The following is an 11429-nucleotide window of genomic DNA, read 5'->3' as shown; positions in this document are numbered from 1 at the left end:
TTTTGGTATTCCTAGCCAACGTATAAAAACATATATACATTTAAAAAAAGATAATATCTTTTATTTTTCATTACAAATAATAATTATAATGATTTTATTTACAATTCAAAACTAAAATTTAATGGAAGCTCAGTTCTGATTTTGTTGTATTTTTAGAAGTTTTTAAAACCTCTTCTAACCCTTTAATCTCATATTTTTATTTATTTATAATGATTAAATAAAGTAAGGTATGAGTTTATTTATTTGGTACCTATTTAAAAAAAAAATTATGGGCAAAAAATATATACAAAATAAAAAAAAATAATTTGGTTCATTAAAAATTTACAAAATTCCAAAGTTTTCTCAAAAACCAGCTGAAAAGTAGTTGGTTTATGCTCCATTTTTAAAACACATGAGTGTTTATTTACTATTTAATTTATGTAAAAAAATATTCAAAAATACATTTTTTTAATAGTTTTTTTCCACCTGTGATATGCAGATTTTTCCCGAGATTTGAAATCATTCATTTCACAATACAAAGTACAGGCTTCAAGTACAGTATTATAATTTTCACACATCATTTTACATTTCAGTTTGTTGGCACCATTATCACCTCTTGTTAAATTTTACTTTCAATTATAATCTTAAAAAAATAAACCTTATAATTCAAGCAAATAAGTAAGTTATGTACTTCAAATTATGTACATCTGACCTGACTTAAGTAAATGTTTTATTTCTTAAAAATTATTAAAACTGATTAAATTAAAATACTTCTAAATAATCTCAAAATAATACAGTTATAATGCTGACAAAGTCATATTTAAGAAAAATCACTTAACTGTTAGATGTGAATGATCACAAGTGTAACCTTGATTTTGTGACAAAAGTATCATTTTGATTTTCAATATGTATATTTAAAATTGATTATTTAAATACAGCAATTTTTATTTTCTAATCATTGGGAGAGGTCGTTGGAGGTCTAAACCCAGATTTTTTGGGACTTCACTAGCCATCATCTTTAATTATGTTCATTTTCAACTTTAGGCTAAAAATGGTAATAATCAGGGCTATTTCCGTGCAACATCAATAATGATATTTGACCATATTTCAAATGATATTTAAATACATTTTTTTTTTAGTAAAAAGCTTGACATGAAGTGAGTTCCGCGACCTTTTTTGTTTATAAAATGCCCTGGTAATAACTAAACATGTAAGAAATATAATTCATACCTACTTTAGTTGCTACCATTTTTCCAAGATCTCTATTTTTCATAACTAGTGGACAATGTAAGGAATTGATATTTTTCAAATCTATTTTGTGACAAAACTCCATTCTTATATATATTTAAATGGAATGTATCAAATAAATTTACTTTAATTTGGTTTTACTTTTAAATTTGTATCTGACCAACAAGTGCTTTCACTTAAGAAGGGATCTTCAGAGAGGTGTAAGCGCTAGGTGATTCGTTATCATCATCTGATATATCTAGCTTTGGTATTTCTATTAAACTTAATATCCAACTGAATCAAAACCCTTTGATTTATTTGATATTTAAAAAATATATGTATTCTAGTCTAGAAAACAATTAAAATAAAGTAGAACACATTTTTAACAGAGTATAAGGCACTAAGGAATGCAAGCATAAAATTATATATTTATAAAAGTTTCTTTGTAAAGTTTACATCGAAGGCAAGATTCGGGCAAGCTTTAAAACCAATTTTTTAATGATACTATGTACAATTTTTGTCATAACCTAAGTCTACTCTAGTACAGAACTCTTTCCTGAAATGATCCAAGTGCCCGCACTCACGAATATTTCAGAAAAGAGTTTTTCAATTCAAAAAAGGGGGAAGCGTGACATATGTTTGATTGACGTTCGGTTCCATTTTGATGGTCCCGTCCTTATTCGATATTTGAATGATGTTTCCGTGATTTCTGACTGGCGATCCCGTGCAATCGCCGTTCATCATCGAAGTGTCACTCTCATACTTGTCTGGGCTCATATGCGACTGGTATTTAGGCGAGAGGTTTGATACATATTTATCTTCGCCTAGCCCGCATGTGACGTATTTTTCATCACCCATTTGCCCGACGTATTTGTCATCTAGATGGGAATATGAATCGATTTTGCCGGCGTCATCGCTGGATAGAGAGTTGACGTTGCTACCTCCCAAGTGAGTTGGAGAATGAGACGCCATGATTGGGTAGTCTCGTACTCCTAATGGAGGAGGGCTGTTCGTACTTACTAGGCCATATTCGGAGAAGTTGTGTCCTCTCATGGGCGCTGCGAACATCTGAGACTCGTGGCCATTCAGCATTGTAGTGTAAGATGAATAAGGCCCCGAGGCAGCCGTGTTGAATCCGGTATAAGGACTCCCGGATGGCGACATGAGACTGATATGCGACTCGTAAGGGGATTGATAGGACCAGCTGTCGATGGGTGCTGTTGCATTCATGACGTTGTTTTGGGAGAAGCCTCCAAGGTTTGTATTGAGGTTTGTGAAGCTATTTGAAAGAGTCGTAGAACTGGGAGAGTTGGATCCGATGTAGCCAGTCTTGCGGGGAGGTTCGCGCTTTCGCCACTTCGCCCTCCTGTTTTGGAACCATACCTAGAAAAAACACAAAAAAATTTCAAACTCATTAATTTTACCGAGACATTGTTTAACTAGGCACTGTTAAGGGCTGAAAATTTAACATTTTTTTGAGAAATGTCATCAAATAAGCAATCTGATTAACAACATTTATTTTATAGTGCTCCGTATTGTAAATAATTCAGATTTGAAGCACTAAACTTATCATAATAAGGCAATCAATAATAATTTACAAGTAATAAATACACAAGCAAATGATTTTGCTAAAAGTCCGTTATTAAATATGTTTCCAATTACTCATCATCCCTGATCCCTTTTGACTGTGACTGCCAATCAACACAAAAAAATTAAGCCGCTTGAAATCTAACTAAGCTTCCTTCCCTAATCGTCAAAATATTTTGAATATTGTTTAGTAGATAGTGTTTTAGTATTAATCAGTCTTGATAAAGAAGCGGTTAGCTTCGAAACCGGTGGACATTATAATTAAGTTATAATAAAATATTTACAGTGATTTTTTAACAAAGTTACATTTTAATTATTAATTATATAATTACTAAATTTTAAACTTTAAAAGTTTGAGGGCTTAAATTCGTTTGACGCTCGGTATTATAAAAATATACCGAGTATTATTAGTATGTGATTTTAGCAATGTTAGACACTGCAAAGGACATTGGTTTTTATTTTTACATCACTTTAATTTTGTGATAATTAATTTGATTTACCTGAACTCTTGACTCGCTAAGATTAAGTTTGAGAGCTAGTTCTTCCCTTGCAAAGACGTCTGGATACGGTGCTCTCTCGAATGCACGTTCTAATTCTTCTAGCTGGTATGCAGTGAAGGTTGTCCTGTAAAAATATAAAAAATAAACACATCAGTACTGCGTCTAAATGAGTTATGTATATTTCAAGGTACAATAATATCTTTGAACACTATAAGCCCCCGAAAAACTGTTATCAGATATAAGAAGTCTCAGTGCAAACGAAGCCAAATTGTATGGTTTGATATTTTATACTTTCCCTAGGTACTTAATCATAACTGATTAAGCAATATTTGTCTTTATTGTTGGCAACCCTTTTTGCAAAAAATAAATCAAAAATCACGGCGGGCGCCATCTTGGAAAATTCATATTGGAGGATATTACGCGATAATTTTTTTCAAGAAGTATTTTTAGAATAATCTATTATTTTGTAATTTATTAAAATAGTTATTTTATTTCTAAAATGATGGACTTCCCAAAAATCACTTTAATTACTTTTTAATTTATACGGTCCCCTCGCAACGGGTACAATATTTATTATTAAATCAAACAATATCATATATTTATACAAGTAGATTATTGCTTAAATTGACACTTGTGTAACTAAGAAAAACGTCAGTAGGTAATTGGAATAAGGGTAGTCAATAAATAAAATAAAAAAACAAATTGTGAGGGCATTTTGAATGCATCGGGAATCCTCAATCTGTCATCTGTTATGTATTCAACCAGTTCCTCTCAACATTAGAGACACGCATTTAAAGTGTGACGTATAAGATGAATGTTTGAATTTTCGAAGTTTGCATGATTTTTTTATGGAGTTGTTCAGTAAGTAAATAATATGCATATTATAGCACGAAATAATTTTTACTAGGCTAAATTTTTTTGGAGAAAAAAACAAGTAAATACGAAGTGGGTAAAACCATTAACATTGTTATACCAATTTTTAAATGTTTTTTGGAAAATATGGAACAAAGGCAAAATAATGGAATAGGTAAACGATCAAGAGTTAATTCTATGAAAATTGTAATATTGTTTATATTTTAAATTTTTTCTCTCTTTTTTGTGTGTATATTAGGTTAAAATGGATAGAAAAAAAATATGTAAAAAGAACTCCACCGACAAGACACACAAGGTGGCTTGGTGGGTCTCTGCAAAAACATATTTTAAATATGTTTATAATTGTTCTTTAAATAAATGTATACAATTTATGTAAATAAATAAAAATAATAAAAACTAATCTAAATAAATACAAGTTTGGTGGTGGATTTAAAATTTTTAATTATGTGTATTATGAAATAGTAAAAAATAATAAAAACAAATGTTATATATGAAGGTAGTGACTAAAAAAAATACATGTTGAGGAGTTCTGGATCGCCACGCTTATTCATAAGTGATTCTAATAAGGGGGGTTGGTTGCATCTAATTTCACGGTCGATGTATTCTGACACATTCCATGACATGCTGCCGTAGGTAGGTACTAAATACGCGGGGGGTAGGTCCCAAATTCATACCCTACCCCTATACTTTCACTCAAACACCTTCGTCGTATTAAAAATGATTCACAGCCTTTTAAATATTTAAGCTTTTCCCAGTATATTTATAATCGGCAAAAATGTATTCATGGAATCTAAAACGGATAATTCGTTATCTAAATAATTTGTAATTAACCAGATATGTAAGTAACATATCTGGTTGAGATCTCAAATTCTCAAATTCAGAACGCGACCGGCCGCGCTAGGGGCCAGATGGAAACACATCTGCACAATTTTTCTCAGAATATACTATATTTTGGAATCGCCTTTTAAAAAAATATATATTGAAATAATATATTTAACATTATTTAACTCCTTACCATTTAATTACTCTTTTTTTAAACCATATATTTAATACAAAGAAAAACTTGTGGTTGGTAATAGAAGCAAAGAAAGACTTAGGAAAACTTGACATGATTAAGTATTTCAAATACTTCACGGTGAAAATGGTCACGGTCTGGAGTTGGAATAATCGGCGGGAATGTATGGGGAAATGCATGTATATTCCATATGTAAGAGGCGAAGATTGTTGTAGCGTTTTATTCTCTCGGGCTACCCCTGCGGCAAGTGTCGTGACCGTTTTTTAGTTTGTTAGGTCAATTTTCAAGCGCGACCATTTTTATTGGTTAAGCGCCTTGAGATACAATTAGCAGAACCTCATTGTACGAAGAAAAGCGTGTATGGCGTGTGGTATCCAACAGGTGTTTTACGGTTCTATGTTCGCATGTTTATTTGGGGCTTGAAATTAATTTTAAATAAAAAAAGTCTTCTTCTTCTAACCCTTATCCGCACCAAATGGTGCATAGGGCACTGCATCGTATGGATGGAATTTTATCTTGATCGTTACTCAAATGAAGGCAAGGTGATCAATACTGCGCTTCATTAAAATTTTACGCGAATATAAAAATTAATAAAAAATTATAATACATAAATATATATTTTTTGACTTGTTGAGTATATAAAAAAAGTATTTTTGACCAGACTCCTGCCAGTCTGATGATGTCGGTAACGACGCAACCTGGTCACTGGCCAGATAAAATAAAAGTGTAAAAAAAGGACAAATTATTTATTTATTGTAACTGCAGACAACTGTCTGAATTCCATTTTGAAGTGTTGGATAATACATTCAAAATAAAATACGGTTATTGGATTGAATTCTACTTTTATTTACATATATATGATAATATGTGACGCGTTTCGTCTTATTAAGACGTTATCAAACCCTCAATTCTAACTCATTCAAGAGTTTTTATCATATATATGTAAATAAAAGCAGAATTCAACCCAATAACCGTGTTTTATTTGAAATATATTACGTAACAATTCGATAAATAATAGTTGTTATTCGATTAATATAATATTTGAGTGTTCACAATTTAAGAATTATCACTTAAATTACCCAAAAGCGAAAAAAAATGCTCTGCATAATAATAAAAACATTTAATAAAATACGATACATATCATAAAACAATACATATAATATTAATATACCAGTATCTTTTATGGAATCGCCCCTTGACATTTTGGGATCCCAAAACCAATAAAAAACACGTTGTTTAGGTACCTCTCTGTACCTACTTAATGGTCTCCCTTCACTGCAGGAATCCACTCAATAACGTTCTGTAATAACACATAACGTCAACAATAAAACACAAGTCGGGACCCCTCACCCCTAAATAATAATAAACGTAAGTACCCTTATGAGTGCGTAAAGATCAGTGTTGCTATCATCCCATCTCTCGGTTATCTAAATCAAACGATATACCGACTAATGAGCCATAGGGGTAATTTTAACCCTAACATGTAATGCTTTATTTTCTCACATATTTCATACAGCTTGTTTTTGTTTTTTTTGTTTGATATAGCTACAAATGTTCCGAACGGAAACTAATAATTTCTCTACCGGACTTGGGAACGCGGCGGGAGCTTTCATGGTACTTTTTTTAAAAAAAAAGAGAAATATGTATTTGTGTTTTTATTATTAACAAAAATACTTAATTTTCATACTATTTCTGTGAGCCTAAGCGGCTCATTATTAGAAATAGGTATCAAATTGTGGTAGAGAAACTCTAATTCAAGAGTCTGCAACCCTAACCACGGGACCACAATCCGACACTTGACACACTAAAGACGGGATAGGTAAATCTACCCGTTCGGTCGATTGATGCTTGGACGGGAAGGGTATTTTTACCTTCTACGCCGGCCTCATTTCAAAGGCAGAAAATAAGGAATTATACTATCGTTTTTATATGAATATTATATACCAATCTCTTTGTTAAGGTCTTAACTATATGTACATAATTATCAAATCCCGTCGCCAGTGGTCCGCAGGCAAAAAAAATACCCGTCCTTGATGTGTTAATAAAACAAAAAAATACAATTTAATTCATTAGCCACGCTTGTAAAATATCTTATACTAGTTAAGCTGTGCTAAAAAAGACACTAAGCTCTTGCGCTTAGAGAGAGACTTAATTTTAATGTTTTTTTTATAGCAATTTCACATATTAAATGTGGGGTTTTAAACAAAAATGTTTCGCTCTTCCCTTTAACCCCTATTCACCCAAATGGTGCACAAGACACCGTTTCATATCAATTAGGTGATAACTTGATCGTCTCGTATACGCGGTCCAGATTTTTCGATAAAGAAGTTAAAAATATATGACTGGAAGGAGCTCATAGTAAAACATATTACAGCAACACGGGAGAGTAAGCTCTCGGAAGAAATTCGTTGTTTTATATCAATTAGTTTGGCTTCAACAAAATTTTTTTCGACCTCGTAAAAACATGAATTTCATCACCAATTTTTTTTATCCCAGCATATTGGTAAGTAAACAAAATTAGTTTTTTGTGCGTTCCCAACCCACACAATAGTTTTATGAATTAATTTTTCCGACACACTTTACCGTTTTAAAAAGCGTTGAATAAGAGTATAGGGGGCGCGTGTCAGCCATATGGTTTCCATTGTACGTAGCGGTAGGTATCTGGTACCTACCTTTGTATTTATTCTTTATTCGCGGGGTGGACAGCGTAAAAAAATGCTGGCGATGAATATTTACAATTTTAATAACTGGCAACATTCGGGGGGATGTGGGACGATAATGGCTGCGTTGACAGTGGCATTAGAATTTTTTTTAAATATGTACGTAGGTACTTGGAAATCGTAAAAAATATTAATTAAAAAAATTGTAGGTAATATCATCAAACCCTTATCCGCACCCCGATGGTGCATAGGGCACTGTATATAAACGCAGTGTTATCTTGATCGTTAACACATGAAGGAAAGGTGATCAGCCACCCGCTTCAGGTACCAGTCCAGGGTGATATTGAATAAATATTAGAGTGAAAAAATCACTTATATTTATTTGACCCCCCCCCCCCTGGGAATCGAACCCGGGACCTCCAGAATGATAGTCGAGCGTGCTGACCATTACGCTATGGAGGCGGACGGAGTACTTACATACATATATACATACGTTTATTATAACTACATGTCGAGAATAATATTAAAGGTATAATAACTATTTGACTAACAAACTAACCATCAGGTCACTTTCGCAGGGGTAGGCAGAGAGAATAGAAAGCTGCATCAATCTGTATTTGCAAACAATCTTAACCTCTTCCACATTCGTGCCTCTTCTTATACATATCCCCCGATTATTCCGGCTCCTGACTTGACCACTCTCAAAAATTTAACATACTTGATCATTGATCATTCCAAGTTTCCCTCGCTCTTCCTCTGATCCTATCTCCTCAAAAAATTGTTTCATTCACATAAAAAAAATGTTTTTCTCAGTTCATTCATTCCACGTGTTCAAACCATCTCAACAAACCATTCTTAATTTTATCGATAATGCTTATTCCGACTCCTAACCTGACCATGCCCAACTGTTTGAAATATTAGATCATGCCAAGCCTTTCTCGTTCTTCCTCTGCTTATAGAAGCACTAGTTCAATTTAAGCATAGTAATATGGTTGTAATAATTAGAATTAACAATAAAGTAATATTTTATAATAAAAATAATAATTTAAATAAATAAATAAATTTACGACGATAATAAAGTAATTTAACAATTATAATTGTACCAACCGCGTTCCCCTCATAAAATTGTTTTACTATTCTTTCTTCACTCATTTAATTCACATGCCCAAATTTTTCTTAATTTTATCTATAATGCTAATCTCAGCGTTGCCTAAATTATTTTCTTATATTAACGATTAGAACATCTACGTATGATAAATATTCTTTTCGTACTTTCAAGTACAACAAAAAACCTAAATATCTTTTGCAACAAAATGAAAATTTTTGTAGACTCAAAACATTTGATTTAAGTATTTAAAATATAAATATGGAAGTCTGGGTATTTACAGGGCTTATAGTCTGTCATAGGCTCGTTAAGTGATTACTTTAAATAGTGCAACATTTACTTTCCTACCCATGATTGAAAACCACACTACTCATCTTTTTTGGAACTCCTAGGCATTCGATCGAGGTTTAGATGTTAAAAAAAATATGTGAAAAAAACTCCCGGAAAGTGGAGAAAAACCCAAAATTGTCAAGTATTTGGACACACTCAAAATGATTAAAAATGTTGTTTTATTTTTTCATTTTTAGTTCGTTTTCTCGCGAACTAAAACTACACATGTCATAAAAACATTTTTTACGTAAAAAAGTACATAGAAGGGTTCCTTTCTAATGGCTAGGTTAACGCCCATTTTACGATAAATCGGAACTGAATTTTCTCTAAACCCAAGTAACATTTGATGTGATTGAATTTTTTTCAAACATTTGACGTGATGAAGAAATGTTTTTTCTTCGAAATAAATATATGGTTTTATAAAGAAAAGATTTGTTGAAAGGTTAGGAGTTTAAATAAATAAATAAAAATATTTTTACAATATGTTTTTTAAAAAGGCAAATTCTAACACGTATGTGTAGGTATATTTCAACAAAAAAAAGAGAGTGAAGAGACGTCATTTGAACGTTTTTTGAACACACGAGATCTCGGGTGTTCTATATAATTTCAATTTTAGTTTTACTTAGTAAGTACTACTATTTATTACTATCAAAATAAATTTAAATTACATTAAAATATAATAAATAATAAATTAAAATTACTATTAAAATAAATTTAAATGGATATATTTTACCACAAAGTGACTGCCGAATCAATCAATGAAAATACTTGCATATTATTTACCTAAAAAGTTTTTTTATGTTTTGGTTATCATATATTATATGTTATTATTATCTCTATACTGTATGCAATAAAAAAATCTATTGCGTATTTAAATACCTCGTCTTTTTCTTTTTAACTCCATTGCTGTCCCCCTTCTTCTTGGACTCCGACTTCTTGGAGGTGGTGACTTGAACCCCGTCACCGCTGCTGACCACAACAGGCTGCAGCATGATCCCCTCATCAGCTTTCCTCTTGGCAGGTCCATTTCCATTAGGGCTATCCAGATTAGGATTGTGAAAGATGACGTTCAGTTCATGGCCTTGCATGGACCCATGGCACTGCTCCAGCTTGTGGGGAGGGCTGCCGCTCATAGGAGAGACTCCCAACATCAGGTCTTGGTGATGGTGGTGTTGTTGCATTCCCAACATGACTTGAATGGAGTGCATGCTGCTAGGACTTCTGTCCGCAGAGTGGTGCATGGAATTCTTGCCGCCCAGCATCGCTCCACCGTTGGCAGTCTGCAAAGCTGTCATGCTTTGCCCGGGAAAATCTTGGAAAATCTGGTCGTCGAATCCATTCGATTCCATCGTAAAATAATCTCGATTAAACACTGCGCCGGTGCAAAATTATTATTTATTCAATATCTAAACTAGTCTCTGATTAGACGTTTGCTTATTTTCATCTCGTTCGCTGTGAATTCGTCTAATTTTTCTGTTTTAAAACGTTGTTCACTTGTTTTATTATATTGTTACGAAACACACGTAAAGTTCACTGATTAGTTCTGATTTGGCATCTAGTCAATTAAACTAGTTAGCGTCGTTCGTCGTTATTAGTTCAATAGTTACGATAATTGAATCGGATAAAGTAGGTAATCGCCGGCAATTGAGACGATCAGTCGGGGCCATCAGCATCCCCGCTGTTGATTAGTGCAAATAAGTTAACTGGCGTTGATTAAATTTGTGGCTGATTGAGTAAAATTGCTATAACACCCTATCAGGGCCGCGGGCTTAAACCCAATTTATTAACTTCAATATAAAACAATTTGGGTTCATTTAGCGCTCGGCTATTGACGAAGCGCGCACACACACACCACGTCCGACTCTCCGCGCTAAATGACGTTAATCAGTGGTCAACTAACCGAGATCATTCTTTAGTTAGCCAATTTATATTTGTGGCGAGGGAGGCACGGGCCGGCGGCCCGACCAATGAGGGAGTCGATAGACAGAGCGAGGCGGCGGCGGTCGGGCGAGCGCAGGCAAATTTGACCCCAACGGGCGTCTGCGGGTTGGGGCTTCCCAAATCACGGTCGCTTCCGTTGCATCTATCCTGCTGTCTCTCTCCTTTGGCCAATGGGAGCGGGGGGCGTTCCGGGAAGCACAGGAGCCGGTGAT

The 11429-nt window shown here is 33.4% G+C and overlaps 1 protein-coding gene across 1 annotated transcript; it reads right to left on the bottom strand.

Annotated features, from left to right (window-relative positions):
• Positions 1–1244: 1244 nt before the first annotated feature.
• On the bottom strand, positions 1245–11165 carry repo (homeobox domain-containing protein reversed polarity). The gene is made up of 3 exons (XM_088263159.1): positions 10156–11165; positions 3294–3417; positions 1245–2589 (listed from the first exon to the last, which is right to left on the bottom strand). The coding sequence occupies exons 1-3, from the start codon at positions 10623–10625 to the stop codon at positions 1813–1815; spliced, it is 1371 nt and encodes a 456-aa protein (XP_088119285.1). The 5' UTR covers positions 10626–11165; the 3' UTR covers positions 1245–1812.
• Between the last annotated feature and the right edge of the window lie 264 nt (positions 11166–11429).

This window comes from Brachycentrus maculatus, unplaced genomic scaffold, assembly GCF_059751285.1.
Source record: "Brachycentrus maculatus isolate JH-2025_06_01 unplaced genomic scaffold, ASM5975128v1 h1tg000196l, whole genome shotgun sequence".
NCBI classification, from domain to species: domain Eukaryota; kingdom Metazoa; phylum Arthropoda; class Insecta; order Trichoptera; family Brachycentridae; genus Brachycentrus; species Brachycentrus maculatus.
Note: the sequence above shows the minus strand (reverse complement) of the source record. Positions and strands in the feature narration are given on the sequence as shown.

Bases quoted from the DNA above. Each gene is read 5' to 3' on its own strand.
- repo (XM_088263159.1), bottom strand. From the start codon at position 10,625: ATGGAATCGAATGGATTCGACGACCAGATTTTCCAAGATTTTCCCGGG. The intron at 3,418-10,155 runs GTATTTAAATAC...ATATTTTTACAG, and splicing joins GTTAAAAAGAAAAAGACGAG to GACAACCTTCACTGCATACC. The intron at 2,590-3,293 runs GTAAATCAAATT...TGTTTTTTCTAG, and splicing joins TTAGCGAGTCAAGAGTTCAG to GTATGGTTCCAAAACAGGAG.